General features: G+C 32.4%; 1 protein-coding gene across 1 annotated transcript in view; it reads right to left on the bottom strand.

Moving 5' to 3' along the window:
• LOC122021798 (aminopeptidase P1) overlaps positions 1-17,612 on the bottom strand; it is a 38,581-nt gene that overhangs the window by 2,078 nt on the left and 18,891 nt on the right. The window contains exons 7-15 of the mRNA XM_042579954.1: positions 16,604-16,690; positions 15,737-15,804; positions 6,837-6,903; positions 5,725-5,859; positions 5,561-5,641; positions 4,043-4,097; positions 3,863-3,967; positions 3,715-3,786; positions 1,051-1,175 (exon numbers count right to left, since the gene is read on the bottom strand). Coding sequence (XP_042435888.1) covers positions 1,051-1,175; positions 3,715-3,786; positions 3,863-3,967; positions 4,043-4,097; positions 5,561-5,641; positions 5,725-5,859; positions 6,837-6,903; positions 15,737-15,804; positions 16,604-16,690 — 795 coding nt within the window. The remainder of the gene's footprint in view (positions 1-1,050; positions 1,176-3,714; positions 3,787-3,862; positions 3,968-4,042; positions 4,098-5,560; positions 5,642-5,724; positions 5,860-6,836; positions 6,904-15,736; positions 15,805-16,603; positions 16,691-17,612) is intronic.

Here is a 17,612-nt window from a genome sequence, read left to right as displayed (position 1 = left end):
TTAAATTAGAAAGTTGAAATTTGAAAGTTTGAAACTTTTATTAATTTTATCATGGTGTTGTTTTGCTTGTCATATTTGATATTTGTGTGTATGGAATATTAATAGTTATCATATTTAACATATTATATAAATATGCCAGTAGTTTAGTAGTAATCAACCTCATGTTCAAGAGGCGCGCGCCTTGGGTGCGCGCCTCGCGCCTCTAACAACACTGAATCTGACAAAGAATTTCAAGTCCATATAAAAGGGGAGCTTCGCGCAACGGTAAAGTTGTTGCTTTATGACTTAAAAGTCACAAGTTCGAATCCTAGAAACAGTCTCTTGCAAAAAGCAGAGTAAGGCTATGTACAATAAATCCTTCCCTGGACCCCGCATGGCGAGAGCTTCGTGCACCAGGTTGCTCTTTTTTTGTAGATTAACTATTCTATTGTATAGCAACCCTACCATAGAAACTATATTTAATATATTAGGTTATACCTAACTTTAAACCATTAGTTTCAACTTTTTTCACTTCCATTAATTCGCACAAGCCTACCCCACCTAGTGGGAAGACTTGTTTGTTCTTGTTATTCCATTAATTAGCACACTTTTCATGGGAAAATAACATCCACCAATAAGCATTATCTAGAATATGATGGTAAGTCTATTTAGTACAATACAAAACATTAGCAACTAAGTCTTGAGTTCACATAAACAAATAGTTCTAAAGCTAATAATTACAGTTTCATTCATGTCTTTTTGTCACATCAAAATAATGATTGAAGATTCTTTCTTTTCTAAACAACAATAATCAAGCCTTATCCCACTGGATGGGGTCGGTTATATGGATCTTTCTTTTCTAAACCACATTAAAATAATTATGTAGAAACTCCATCAAATGCATTTACATAGAAATTGTTAAACAACTATTCCTGTTATGGTGTGGTTACATCAACTTATCTACTTGGTCGAAACATAAACCAATATTAGTTACCACATCTTACGAAATCCAATTAAATTCTCTCATATTCCATACGATCAAAAACAAACAAGAAGTCACTGCCAACTCACCCAAGTTATGTGCTCAAACTCTAGATATCCTTTTTCACCAAAGTTGAATGAAGTTTTTGCTTGCTTGACTATAAGAACATTCTCCAATCTAACACCAAAGTTTCCATCTTCATAATAGCCAGGTTCTGTAGAAGAAAAGAAAAAAAAATTAACAAGTATTTAAACGGAATGATCTGGAAATTTATATTGGCAATTATACATGAGGTGAACAGAAAGGTTAATAGAGTTCATTTGGACTAATTCAACAAAACATCATGTTAACAGAACAATATGAAAGCCGTATGAGTGTTCAAATTAAAACCAAAAACAACCTCAACTTGCACCAAGGATACTTGTCAACATAATGAAAGAAAGCTAGAGTAGATGCATTTTGTAGCTTAAAAAATGAATTGGATCAAAGTGAATTCATACAGTCAAAAATGGAACGACACTCAAACAGATAAATCTAACCCCCAGACCAATTTAGAACACGATAATTCGATAATTGTATGGAAAACATGCATTATTGTACAGCACAGAAACAAATAGAAAATCTAATTGAATACTCAAGTAAAAATAAAGCATATTATTAGTTCATAAAAGATGATCAAATAAAAATGCCCATAAAAGAGAAACCTATACAATTCTAGGAACATTAATGAACCAAAGTATGTGAATAGTAAAATTCCCCAACCTCTTACTTGATAACTGACAAAAAATAAAACAAAACACTTCATCTATCCCATAAAACATGAAGTTGCTCCCCTAATATCAAATCAAAGAAAAGTGGATTGAGGAGACGAAATGTTTTCTCATTTATTCAAATAAGGATAAATTTGCTTTCGAATTAGAAGAGTGACTTGTAATTAAATTTATCAGGAATTTTCCTCCTAGAAAAGATGCCCTGCATCGTGTATCTTTTTCTCTCTTGAACATATAGGACGTGTTGCACATGCACTTAGATTCAGGAAGCTAATAATTACATCAACTTTAGCTATGCCCTTTACAATATCAAAACAAACAAATTTTTGTTTTCACATACAATCGATGCAGAAGAAATGGTCTACTATTTTTTCTTTTTATTTTTCTTTTTTTTTTCAAAATTGCAAGGGAACAAGTCACAAATATATATACAAAGAGGTTTCTTCAACAATTAATCCCAAACAATAACTCTCTATAAAGATATACAAGCTCAAAACGAAAATATAGGGAAAATATCCCCTTTGCAGGTTACTCCCCCAATAAGAACCAATTAAAGAAGATAGCAATATCATAAGGAACAGCCAAAGCACCAATATCCTATCCCCCATATTCACAAACAAAGCATTCTCCTCATTCACTAATATAAAAAGGAAAAAAAATAGCACGAGCTCCTATAATCAATGAGAAACATCATTTCATCAGTTCAATGTCAAATATTTTGGTATCTAGGTATTTCTAATATTTTGGCATCTAGGCATTTCTAAAACTTGTTAATGCTGAATCTTTCATCAAATGAAATGCAAGACATATGCAGATGAGAGAAAACAGACTAAATTTCTTACAGAAAAACCATCATATTGCTTTTTTAGCCTTCAAGTGGGTTCCACTAGAATAATGCAACAGCCTAAAGAAATATTTGAAACAAAGTTCCATGGGGGAGTTTCAATCTCTAGTGGGAAAGATACAATTTTGATAATAAGCCATGTTGACACGCTACATGCTCCAATGCAATTCAAAACATTTTGAAATCAACTCAACTAAATTTTACACTTATAATTTCTTTCCGGTTAACTTATAAACCACTTATAGTAATTATAAAGTCAATTAGACCAAAATTTAAAAGCAACAAATTAAATCATATAACAATCATGTTGACTAATGATTATATTGTTCTCTAATATGACAATGAATGCCATAGATTATGTAAACATTAATTATTCTAGCAATATAATGAGATATTCCATAATTTCTCAAAACCAATAACATTTTATCCAGGCCGACAAAAGAATCTGTAGCAGTCGGGAACTAACGTAGTATGTTTTGACCACAGTCAAATACCGAACATCACTTGAAATCATGCCTTAAAGTAGGCCTCATGACAAGCATGTTCCAATTTATTCAAGGCAAGATGTTGCCCTTAGATGATTGTTGCTCCTACAAAGTAACAACTCTTTGCTATAACCATCTGGATAAGTGAAAGAATGAAGGCTAACCAGAGGATAAGTGAAAGAAAGGCAAGATGTTCAGTAGAGTCGTCAAAGGTAAAGAACATTTGGTGATTTCTCACTAACAAGGGTTACCACAAGTCCTCAAAGCTTCGCTTGCTTTCTAGGAGTGGTTCACTGCACAAGAAGTTACCAAGTTATGTTGCATGGAGGGCGGTTCTATTGTATATGAGAATGGTGGATTTGTGGGTAGAGTATTGTGGAGCAAAAAAACTAAAAAATTTTCTGATGTCAGAGGTTATGGGAGAAAGAAACTGAGTTATACCTCCTGTTGAAGGGATTGATGAAAACATTAGAACACTAGTTAAGGAAAAAATATTAAATGCTGCTATTATGAGATAACAATGCCATATTAACTAAAGCACCAAATATGGAACTAAACCACACATAACTCACAACACCAACAAAATAGTAAACTTGGACTTGAAAAGAAATGGATATTAATAATCCAAGAAATTTCAAAATAGACTATCACTACCATCAGTCACAGTCATTGATGCTTGTAGCGCCACATTTCTTGCATGGGGCCTGAAACTTATTAGATGTGGACCTAAAATATGAAATGTAGTTATGGATGATAAATGATTAGATCCAAAAGATAAAAGAATAGATTATTATATACCGACCTTCATGAACATTAAGGTAAGATCCAATTCCATGTCCAGTCCCATGTCGATAATCAAGACCATACTTCCATAAAGCAATTCGAGCAAGAATATCCAGAGCATGTCCTGCAACAGATATAAATTAGAAGATTTAATCAATGTTTTGGTCATATCAGTATATAAACTCTTAACTTAACTCACCAGTAGTACCATTGGGAAATCTTGCAATATCCAAGGCAATATGACCTTTGAGGACCTATTCATTCCAAATCACCAATTAGAGTACAGGGTAGGGTTTAGCTACCACAGGAATGATAGACAACATGACTATTTGGGTACAACCATTCCAAGTTATAATATGAGGTCTGATAAATAAGTCTTACGCAAATGCTAGTTTGATGAAATTATGTAGGACATGTTCAATATGAATAAAATGCAAGCAATTGCCGAAAACCATGCTTGGTATAAATGGGTACTATTATCAGCCAAATGAAGCACTAATTTAATCTACCTCTTAAGAGATAATAGAAGCATGACACTAATTCATGAGGCATGTAACAGTATGAGTTCTCATATTACCGAAAAAAATATGTACTTAACAATTAACATTCAACTAGGAGTAAACCCATGCTTTGAAGTCTCGTACCGTACCAAGTGAAACGGTCAAAATGTATTGTTAGTAAATTACCGAAACTTGATACTACTCAACACCGAGACAATGTCTCCTGTGGCGTAGTGTTAATCATGCCAACAAGTATCATTTCATATCAATAAAATGGGAAATGTTACTTTTTTTATAGTTTGTCTTCATACAAGATAATGTCAAAATTATGGCATTACGATGGAAAGCAAATTGAACTTAATTATGTAATTGTTTTTCATTTTCTTCTTCATCTCTTTCCTTCTTCGACTGCCAATTTACTATGATACTATATATCAAAAGGTTGGTATGATACCAATACAGTATCATTCCAATCAAACACTGAAAACCAACACAACACAAGATTTCGAACCTTGAACTAGATCATGATTATTGTGATGCATATAAACAAAAACATATTCCATATATTTATGTTACACTAAGAGAAGAATAAGGGCAATAATAAACAAGTATAATATCCTTATCTCAATGAAATCTGGTTACCAACAATATGATACATGACCAACGAATTCCCACATAACTGAAAAATACGGCAAGAGTAAAAATTCCCACGTGCCCATAATCAATTCCTTGGGATGGTAAATAGGATGTCTTCTAACCAATTCCTATGGAACCTTTTGATTTTAAGCTTTGCAAAAGCATTCAGTGCTTGATCATTTTCGAAAAGGAATCTAGAGAAATTCAGATGCAAGGGAAATTTTAAGTCTAATAGAAATAATTATAAAAGCACAATTCAAACCCATAACTATGATCATATAACCCAAATACCAGCCATTAAAACCTAAGCAATTCATAAAACAAGATTATTGTTATGATTGACATACATCCCCATCTGCAAATGAAGCCAAAACAACTAGAAAAAATAATGGAAAAATGAATAGTTTAAACAATTCAATCACATATATCAGTGAAGTCTACTGATAATAGCCAAAGACACCCACAAAGATTTTGATACAATAAATGTAAAGAAACATCCAGAAAAGAAAAGCTAGAATTAAATTAAAAGCTAAAGACTACTTCCAGTCATCACAGAAGTACGAAAAAAAAATCACACATACTGCAGTATAGCATGATTTTTCATGAGCAGAAGGTTTGCCAAAATGCACAGTCCTGGTTATATCAGTTGTCCCATCTAGATACTGTAAAATGTTGATAGTTACAAGTTAATGCCCGGGAATGTTCCATTAGCCTAAAACTTAAACATTCAGCAATTTAAAGTTACCTGTGCACCAGAATCAAATAGATAAATGCTATCAGCATCGAGTTCAGAACATGTATCAGCATGTGGAGAGTAGTGAATAACTGCTGCATTTGGACCAACAGATGAAATGGTCGGAAAACTCAGCCCTTTAAAGTTCTGTAATCAAATCATCCCAATTACTAAGCACAGAAAATATCAAAAAAGAAAAAAAATGGAATATAATATTTCAAGACATCAGTCCATAAATCATCATTGCCAAATCTTGTCTATTCCAAATATTTGGATTTGGCTACATGAATTTTATCCCTCTAAATTTATATGCAAGGATATATCACTAGTAATGTCCAAATCAATTAAATTATTATTTATTCATTGGCTAAGTATTCTTTGATCTTCCTCTACACCTCACACCTACTTTACCGCATCTTTGCCAAGGGAGAGGACAATTGAAGTACATTTCAGCACTTGTCTTCTTCACCAACTGAAGCTCTTGTTGATATTTGAAGTCATTGTTGATTACTTGCCAATCTACGCTTAAAGTCATCATCATGAACACCAACTCAGTGGATCTCCACTAATTAACTAATAGAGAAGAAAATATGTGCCATTACATCATGAATGCCTTGGGGGGTGTGATAGTTGAGACAACCCCAAAACCCTAAACACAGATATCTCCCCTCTAACCAGCTTGCATACTATCTATATTAGTCTTGATAATATGCAATTGATCAAACATGTCAATAATAAAAGGCAGCCTAGTGCACAAAGCTCCCGCCATGCGGGGTTCCGAGGAAGGATCCATTATACGCAGCCTTACCCTATTTTTTGCAAAAGGTTGTTTCCAGGATTCAAACCTGTGACCTTTTGGTCACAAAGCAACAACTTTACCATTGCACCAAGCTCCCCTTCATCAAACACATCAATAATAAGAACAATAATCCATGTGTATAAATTATTTGAAGTCAACCACATAGACATCATCCCACCACATAATAGTTTATTGTGAAAATATGATAGCTGCAAATGCTTCTTTCTTAAAGACTAAGGGTGTGGTAATGGGAGTTGAAGTTAAATACCATGATTGTGATGCCAATAGAAGTATAAACAAAAGCTAAGGAACTTATGATGCATACCTCTTGTTTTGCACGGAAGCTTTCTAATTTATCGCTTACAGATACCTCTGTTAACTTCATCATTTCTCTGCAATAACTTAAAATTGTCATGAAAATATAAACTAGGAAATACTAGCAAACAAGAGAATAGATCATAGATTTCAGGTAGGTAACAAAAATGGAAGCATGAGACTTTTTTAAGATCATTTAAAAACAATAGAAAGAATCACAAACTAAATCAACGGATTGGATTTACAAGGCAAAATAACACAATGGTCATTCATAGGATATTGTAACCTCAAAATTAAGTAGATTAATTTTATATGCACAAACAAAGCATTTATAGTTTTACGAAATGGTTCATGTGCTTCATAAGCATATACAATAACTGTATTGCACATTTCATATGCATTGATAATATGCAGTCAGGTATTATATCATCATACTTGGACTTCATAACATATATATGATTGCATATATTCTAATATTCAATTAGCCGTCTAGAATTGATTTGGTACTAAAGCAAACATCATTAAAAGAATATGCCAATGAGAAAGGGTGACGATGAATTATATGAATTCCACACATCTATATAATATCTAAGTATCGACAAAATAAAAAGGGGTGAGATACTACAAAAGATGTGTCAAATGTAAAGAAATGATTAATTAATGATTTCCTAGAAGAAGGATCATACTAGATTCGACTTAATAAGAATTAGGTTCAGAAGCATTGTGGTTTAACAAGCCTTCATAGTTATGATGTAGCTTCAAGTTTCCTCAAGTTTAAAAAGTGTATGCAAATGTTAAATGATTAGGTCAACACATATTACCAGTAGATGTAGGCAACTCTTATCCTCAAGTTTAAAAAGTGTATGCAAATGGTAAATGATTAGGTTAATGCATATTACCAGTAGATATAGGCAATTCTTACATACAACAAATAAAATAATTATAAGCCAAAGTTAAGTAGTTAAAAAAAAACTTAAAGCAGTAAAAAAATCAAAAGTAGTTTTCACCTTAGTCACAAACAAGTAGCCAAATGTAAATGAGATTTCAGATTCTAAGACATTACCAATGGTAAAACAATATAGAGATGCTCAAAAAGGTATGAGAAGAGTTTTTTATATTTAGGATGAGAATTCAAAGGTTAGCAAATTTCTCGTCTTAATACATATTCAATCCTTCAAATAATGTGCCTATAACCTATGCATGTGCATTCCTCAAACAATATTTACTTTATCACAAAGAAACCATATAATTATACCTTGAATTAAGCTGTCTATTTGATGGAAACTATTTTTGGTTGATAACAAAAATTTAGCCAAGGAAAATATCATTAGAAATGGGAATTAAATTGGCTTTCTTAAAAAAACAACTTGATCTTTTTATGTCAATGTATGATGTCATATTAATCTGTAAATAATAATAATAATAACATTAAACTAGTTAGGAACTTGGCACTTATTGCCAAGATCTTGTGTTTGAATCCAACTTTCATCCTTCTCTCGTTTGGATCACACCGTCTATTTAATGAAATCAATGATGACATATATGATTTAATATGTTTCATTACAAGATTGAAAAAAGATAGTTAGTAACCTAGAAATTACCCAACCTTCATTCTTTCTCCAATATTGCAAAATATTATATGTAAATTAAAATAGTAACAATAACAAAATAAGTTATATCGAGTTTTGTTTGTGTGTGTGTGTTGCCTAGCACCACTAAGAAAATAATTCTGATAATTCTACTAGAATACGGAATTAAGCAACACATGGTCAGTTAGCTAAGCTACCCATGCCAAAATAGTATTGTCCATGATGAGTAGTTTCAAGCGATACCAAATGTTGTCTCAATTAGATTAAGATAGAATGAATTCATTATAAACCTTAAAAAGCTCTAAATCTTCCAACTAATCCTGGGGAGGAGATGAGGAGGCAAGGGAAGACGTTATAAATACACTTGAAGCATAAAGGAAGGCCTTCAAGAAGATTGACAGAGAACTAAGGGAGTCCAACAAAGATGCTCGATAGACCGATGGAGGAATGGAGAAAGGTCAACAGAGAGAAGTTTGTTGAAGTCACAATCCACACCATCACCATGATTTGGCAATTGCAATAACATAGAGAAGATCACGAAGGGTAGACGGATGATTGAGTCAAGTTTGTAACTATATAACAGAGAATATATATATATATTAATTATATAAATAGAAATTACATATAACTAATTACAATACATTAATTAATTGATATATATAATTTCAATTATAATTTATAAGTAGAATTATTTTACATAATTAATCAATTAATACTGTAAGTAATTGATATTATACACATTAACACTATGCAATTATTATAAATATATTAATTAATTGATATATAAATTACTGTAATTTATTATCATAGTATTACATATAATGTATTATTTATAATTAATTACAAAGAGTATTATGTTGTATATGAGCTGATGTATAGTGTACTAACTGCATAAGTATAATTGATTATGTATGTACGAGTACAATTATACTAAACATGCATTAATACCCTAGATGATTCTGTGGTATTAATAACAGAAGTAATATTTATAGAAATTAATATAGGTATAATAATTAATAGAGGGGAAGGTTGTATAATTATCAAAAGGAAATTATTGATTATTATATATAATTTCTTTCAAAAAAGAAGAATATAATGTCACCATTTAGAAACAGTTGTTGTAGAAATATTATTAAAATAAATTATCATATTTTTTTAATGATGAGAATAAAAAAAATAGCACCAAAACAACAATCTTATAATTCAACTTAAACACATGTATGTCATCCACAAAACAAATTTCATTAGTAGATAGCAATATAGTGTTGGTAGATACTTAGATGTTTCAATATGTTTCTAAAAGAAATCTAGCATGCAATAGAAGAATTTGGTTGAAAAAAACAAATACCGATAATAATAGAAGCATGAAGAGTGATTGGCAATCTTCTAGATCACCAATCTATAAACTGATAAGTTGGAGGTTGTGATAATGACATTAAAAATGTAGAATTTATTGACATTGTTCCATGCCTCCCTCGCTAAATATAAGTATACGCAACAAATGCACCATAGTGATAGCACAACTAAAGGAAGATGAGCAATAAATGCACCATAGTCATGGCACAACTAATGGAAGATGAGCAAAAAAATGCATCATAGTTGTAGCACAATTAGTGGAAGTGGTTCAGCATGCAACCAACATTGGGGAAGAGAGTAGGTGTTCAAATTTCCTCTTCACGAAGTACTATTAGTATTAGACATTTCAGCATTTTTTATATAATGGAGGCATGCAGTAATATTTTGGCATTGATCCAATGGTTTCCCAGTCCCTAGACCAAAGGATGCATACAATTTTTTTATCATATTATTTAAATCTTGATTGATATGAAACTATTGTCCACAACTAGAAGAAAAGGAGGAGATCAAGGTATGGATCAGGCAAGAATCAATTAAGCTTATAAAGTTATGTTGACTTGTCATGACTAGAGAGAACCTGCACGAATAAGCATTGTCAAATTTTTGCCTTACATAATATTTCATATTCAAGCAACTACAAAACCATAGTTATCAAAATTGATTAGCACATGCAATTGCCTAAAATTGCTATAGGCAAAGGACAATTAATTTTCTTAAGAAATCAGTTATCTCATTGAGATTATTATTTAAAATAACTCAAGATTCAAGACATCAACTAGAAATTAATTAGATTCCACAGCAGATGAAGTGTTGACATTTAGAAAAATTAAGAGCAAAAATGGATGAGATTTGTTGAAATTTGGCTGAATTAGAAAGCTCAAAGGTTAAGCAACTTTTTCTAGCAACCTTTCTAACCCAACTTGAATTCTAGAAAATGCACATGAGATGGTAAAAGAGTTGTCTCTCTTGCATTTCAACTTAAATTCCTCATCGCCGTTATAACCCGAGATTGATAGCTTAACCATTACCGCATGTTAAGCACCACAAGCAAAACAAGCTTCTCATCTATCTCTCAATCTTATTGAGAGAAATATTAGACATTTGATTCAATATATTTTTTCCTCTAATAAGCACAATAATTCATTTATAATGATAATTATATATAATTACTAATAAAATCTTATGATAAAATATTATTAAAAATCTAATTTTATTAGTTCAACATTTGAAGGGGAGCCTAAACCCTAGGCCCTAAAGTTGTTGTCATGTGACCTTAAAGTTACGGATTCGAGTCACGAAAATAGTCTCTTGCAAAATGTAAGGTAAAGATGCATACAATAGATCCCATGTGATTAGATCCTTCCCCGAGACCCAGCATTGGCCGGAGTTTCGTGCACCAGGCTCTCATTTATTAGGTCCACATTTGTGTTATTTTATATATGTATTTTTTTGTTTCTTTTCTTAACACATTCCAATTTCACCAATCTTAGCAATCCACTCTAAGCAATATTTAGATATTTGAAAATGATAGAGATATTGCTTTTGACAACCATAGAGAAAACATTATGATGCATATTTTTGTTAAGAAATAGTTGGACAACACCTAATGCAAGTGATCACAAACAATGGCATCAACTTTAAGAGGGCTAAAAGTTATTAGAGCATTAGCATATGCAACAGATGGAGGAGATCAAAACACTAAATCTAGTGAAGAAGATAGTGAAACTAAGTTCCTCTATAGCTATCATAGCTTTCATGAATTATTAAGAACATTTGTTGATGAGGAGATCCTATGACTCAAAGCCAATAGATTTAGAGCTCTCTCTCTTATTTTATCCCATAAAAAGGTTAGATTAAAGACCCATTCACACTAAAGGATTAGAAAAATTCAGGAAACATTATATAGTAGGATAAATAGGCACAAAAAAAAGTCTATTTCTAATCTATTTCCTAGATTTCACAAATTTCAAACATTCTTAAAGCAATAGAACCCTAATATGGTATACTATGCAGTGTTGACATGACAATAGGCCACAAGGTGACAACATCTACCACTTAATTGATGAAGCAACGGAGAAGATCAAGAAGATGAGCATCCAATCAATCAATACTATATATATATAATCACTAAAAGATGGGCAACTAAATAGGAAAAAGTACTAGAAACGTTACTAGTGAAAAATTATCTTTGGTAAATCTTGATCTGAATTCTATTGTATGACAAGCACCATTCAATCTAAAACTCTCTAGAATTTCTGTAGCTTTCATTCAATAGTCTCCAAAAAGAAATCATTCGAAGTTTACTATGATAATTAGTGTAATTACCAACTGCATGAGAATGAGGTACAGTTTTGAACTTTAATTGCTGCCAAAGTTTTTAAAGAGATCAAAGACAAGACGACCGGTGCTCCTATATTCAACTTTAGCAAACCCTTTGAAGTCATGTACAATGTAGGAATAAAAGATGGGTGAGGTATTGAGCCAAGAGTGTTTCCTCATTGCTTTATTTGGTGAATTCTAACAATCCCTAGCTAAAGTACTATGTTTATGATAAAGAACCATAGTTTAAAAGATGGCTGGTGTGCTTATTCAACTTTAGCAAACCCTTTGAAGTCATATGCAATGTAGGTATAGTAGCGGTGCGAGTGTTGAGCCAAGAGAATTAACTCATTGCTTTCTTTAGTGAAATTTTAGTGAATTCTGACTATCCTTAGCTAAAGTACTATACTTATGACAAAGTGTTGTACATTACCATGCATTGTCTTAGGTATTGGCGATATTACTAATTAACAAAGGAAAAGAAAAAAATGGGAATTGCCTTTTGTGTTGAGAGTAATTCCATCCAAGTCATGAATTTTTCATTATAGCCATCGATAGGGTCAAGACAAAAATGAGTTTTTCATTATGACCTCAGAGAATATTTCATTATCAATAGCAGGACCAGCTATTGCATGGGCCATTCATAAAGCTGTTCTCGCTCTCATGCCCTTGGATGGAGTTGAGGGAGGCCGATGAAGGCTGATCGAATCAAGTAGGGAGGTCCGGATGAGATGACTTTCATGCTTGCGTAGTCTTACTGACTCACCCGTAGTTCAGGATGGGAAATGAATCCGAGTTCAGGACTGGAAAGAACATGACTGACTGCGAGGACAGGAGCGAGTGACACTAGCAAAGCAAAGGTACCTTAACTAAGCCCACGGAGCAGGAAAGGATCAGTCCATGGTTGAGCGCTTCGCGCATTCTCTTTTCTGTCAGTGATCGACGTCGTGGTCGGTTTGAGCGATCTTCATAGTTCAGTCCCAGATCTCTTGCTGAAGACGATCTCAGATCAGAAACTAATTTTATTGGTGTTCCTTAAAGTGAGATGTTGTTTAAATCAAAGTTTAAATCTCATTTTGAGCCACAAATTTGGTTTCTAATCCAAATGAGATGTCCTAACTGTGCTGACAAAGTGCCAATGTGGTGTCAAGAAACACATTAAAGCAGGGAGAAATAACCAGAAATGAGCTAATTTTAGACCCTAGCTAACCTTAGGATTCTAGACCCGACATTGCCATGAGCTTGGGTACAAAATCACATGCTCCATGATGAGATAGGTTTGAAACAACTATAAATAGAGAAGACCTTAGGGGAAGGAACCTTATTTAAAAACTCACCAAAGCCATAATAGTCCTTGAAATGGCTTGGGGAGGCCTTCACAAACTTTCAATGGTATGCAATGTCGTAGTTGACATCATGGTTTAAACAATCTCTCAGTCTCACATTTATATATATTCAGAGCTTGGATATGATTCTATCCTCATAGTTATATTACAAAATTGTCTACTATATCTCTTGGAAAAAAATCCAACTACACCTAATATATTGCCATGTTATTACTTCGATAGAAAGTTATGCTACATGGTCTATTTTCCACTATAATCTTTGATAAAAAGCACAATTAGTTACATTTGATAGAATTGTGGCAATTGTTCGGCATAACAACTTATTCTCAGTCTTCAACTCTCAAATCAATGATTAAAATGAAATCATGAATTGTTCTTTTTGGCAATATTCTTTCAAGTCAACATGAAATATACTTTTTACTAACATTCTGTGAAGTAAAATCAGGGAGATCATATTTATATTCTTATAGAAAAGCGCCTAGCATAAATTTATAATTTTCTCAATCTAACTTCAAGAAAGGGCAGGCCATTCACAGTTTTAGTTGACTATGCTCCTTGCATTGACCTTAACTTTAAACCCTTCCCAACAAAATAAGATACCTTTAAATTAACTACCTCCTTAGTTCAACATAATTTATGATTTGTATAATGTAAGAAAATTCCCAAAAACTTACTAATAGAACACCATGCTTGAGCTATTGGCCCTTTTTGCCTCACCAAAAAATATAGATCTAAGAAATAGCTTAATTAAATTTTTCACATAATTATTATCATGCAAATGTTGGATCTAGATCAGAGAATCTTAAGATTTTATGAACCAAATTGACCTCTAGGAAGAACTTTAGTTGAATTACGATTTCACAAACCTACAATTCGACCTTTTGTTCCCTCACTATTCCTAGGTAAGATATATGGAGGAGCTTAATCTAAACAATCATGACTTAACGTAATAACCCTACATATATTTTGAAATTTGATATTCAAAAATAGAATAAACATATTTTTCATACGATATCATCCATGATTGCCTTTTTAACTTCCAATTAGAGAAAAAAAAAAGTTCGTTATCATGAATTGTATAAAAGTTAGAACAACAAACAGTCCTTTCAGACCCTGGAATAAATTTAATAATTCAATTTGTAAAATAGTGTGAAAGTTAAGTAGTTTTCAACCATTTGCTATATTATGTTATTGAACTATTACTTTATTTTCTACATGAATATTATTTTCAAGATAGTATGTATTGAAATATTCATAATATTATGTATTCAAAATAATATATATGAGAAATTCTAATTTTCAAATATAATTTTCAAGAAAAATTAATTAAAGGATCTCCTTGGCTCAAATCATACTATGCTAATAGAACCTTTTGTTGTTCCTTGATCTTGATCTAACAACCTTGATTATTACTCTAGTTTTCAACATAGAAGATGTACCTATAAGCCTTCTTTTATAGGTAACAATTAACTTCCATCCAACATCAACAACGGCAAAGCCTTTCTTGATAACAATCTTTTTTTACTTATTTTGAGTTGCACAAATTTCTCATTAAATAGCATAACCAACTAGACGCACTAATTAATTTCGCAGAGTTTAAAGACTTTTCATCTAATCTAGAGCATAAAACAAACAAGCATATAAAGTCCTAGAACATCCAAAGGTTGCATGAGAAACTTAAATTTGCCACAAGAATTTTAAAGCTTTGGTGAAGTCTTGTTGAAATTGTCAACAAAATAAATGAGTATTAAAATATTTATAAAGACTTGTTGCAACTTTAAAGTTATATGAGTAATAAAGTATTAATAAGGCTTGTTGGGACTTGGGACTCTCAAATTCTGTGGGAACTCCACAAGGTGTGTAATATCTATCAAAGCGAGTGGAGTTTTCAAGGTTTATATAACCTGTCTTGAATTTTTTTTGTATTGTTTCAAGGTCTAAGATTTATATTACATTTATCTTACTAAACATCATTTAGAACGCAACTCGTATTGCTCTCTTTTTCCACTTCTATTATGTAATTCTCTTATCTTTCTCAACTCTTCTCCAACTACTAGTTACTCACTGCAAGCTACATAATTATTCGCCTTCACTATCAACTATGTTAATGTTTCATGAAATGCTAAAACTTGCTTTAAAAAGTGAAACCTGCACAAGTACAAAGACAAGCACTAGAAAACCAAGTTATTATGTCCTAAACTTCCACAAGTAGCCTAAACCAATAGGTGCTTATATGTAGAAGATATGTTCACATTTTATATCTAGAACTGGTTTATATGCAAATTATGATGGTATCTTACGAATGTTTTTTCTTGCTTTTCCCCTCTTGCTCACTGAAGTAGCCGGAAGCTCCAAAGGTCTCTTGCATCTACAAAATGATAATAGGCTTATAAATGCAATGCAGCAGCTACAAGATTTTAAACATCTCCTATGAGAATCACAGGCAAACTACATAAGTAGAAAAGAAAGATATTAACAGATTTTCCTCAAAAATCAAGCTGAAAGTCCTAAAATATTTTGTTACTAAATCAGCAACTATACTAGCCCATTGATTGCAAGTTGGTAACTATACTTGCATGATATAGAAATCAAGCAAGCCAGATAAGTGTATCAATATTTCAGCAACTGCTACAAAATGAAAATGAATATAGACTGAATATATACAAAGGTCTATCCCATGCACAAAGCTCTCGTTAATGCGGAGCCCCGGGAAAGCTATTGTACACAGCTGTACCATGCTTTGCAAGAGGCTCTTTTTGTGACTCAACCCATGACCTTCATGTCACATGGAAGCAATTGAATATATAATAACAGGAACTCCATGCCAACTCGGCTACCTCCTGGATTAATCACTATCATCATCACCATCAAGTGTTTGTTTCAAGTTTCAACATTTTGGGATGAATTCCCGTTAAGCACCATAAGAATCAGAATGAGGTACTCAAAATGAAGCACCAGAAGAACCACTATTTGCTTTATGTTTATTTTTTCTTTATCTAGTTTCAGGGGGAAATATACTGATTTTCTCTTATCGTGTTATTTCATAATTCATATCAATGTGGCTGGGTGATTTTGGATGAGGTTGTTCTTGTAATCAATTTTTTCAAGTAACATAATAGTTATTTTCTGCACAAAAAGGCATAAAAGATAACCTCGCAGCACCTTACCTGGATATCCAGCCAAACAAGATATTGGACAACAGCTGCACCATCACGAATATGTGCCTTTCTTAAACCATCCAGTTCAGTTGGATTCTGCATTTGGAATATTACAAACAAAATTCATAAAAAAAGAAAAGAAACCAAATAAGTGTTTTCATTCTGCAAGATTAGTAAAATACAAAAAGAAGAAACTAAGAAATGAGATTTATTAACCATGTTGAGCAAAAGATGTAAGACTTCTTTCAAAAATCTAACAAAATGTTTCACAGGAACTGAGTATACTATAGTAAATAGATCAGAATTAACACAAGAATTCTAGATAATTTAAGGGTATTTTATGAATTCAGTAGGTGTCTGGGTAAAAATATGAAGGATATGGAAATTGATGTCAATTAAATTAATAAAATCAAAATAAACATTAATTTAAAAATAATAATAATACAACAACAACAACCAAGCATTTTCCCACTAGGTGGGGTCGGCTGTATGAATCCTTTTACGCCATTGAGCTCTATCTCCTATTATATCATCATCTATATTTAAATAAATTTTATCTTGTTTTATTGTTGCTAACCAAGTCTTTTTTGGTCTTTCTCTTCCTCGTTTGATGTGTATATTTATCATAATTTCACATCGCCTAACTGGAGCATTTATTGATCGTCACATGTCCGTACCATCTTAAACGTGTCTTTCGGAGTTTGTCCTCAATAGATGCAACTCCGATTTTCTCTCTAGTGCTCTCATTTCTTATTTTGTCAATCTTCGTATGTCCACACATCCACCTTAACATCCTCATCTATGCAACTCTCATCTTCTGCTCATGTGCTCGAGTCATAGCCCAACATTCAGCTCCATATAACATAGCAGGTCTAACTGCGATTTTATAGAACTTACCTTTAAGTTTAAGAGGTACTTGACGGTCACATAAAACACCCGACGCTCCCCTCCATTTCACCCATCCTGCTTGTATTCTATATAAGACATCTCTCTCAATCCCTCCATCATTTTATAAAAA

This window comes from Zingiber officinale, chromosome 9A (assembly GCF_018446385.1).
Source record: "Zingiber officinale cultivar Zhangliang chromosome 9A, Zo_v1.1, whole genome shotgun sequence".
In the NCBI taxonomy this organism is placed as follows: Eukaryota; Viridiplantae; Streptophyta; class Magnoliopsida; order Zingiberales; family Zingiberaceae; genus Zingiber; species Zingiber officinale.
The sequence above is the reverse complement of the archived record's forward strand: the minus strand, read 5'-3'. Positions and strand labels throughout refer to the sequence as shown.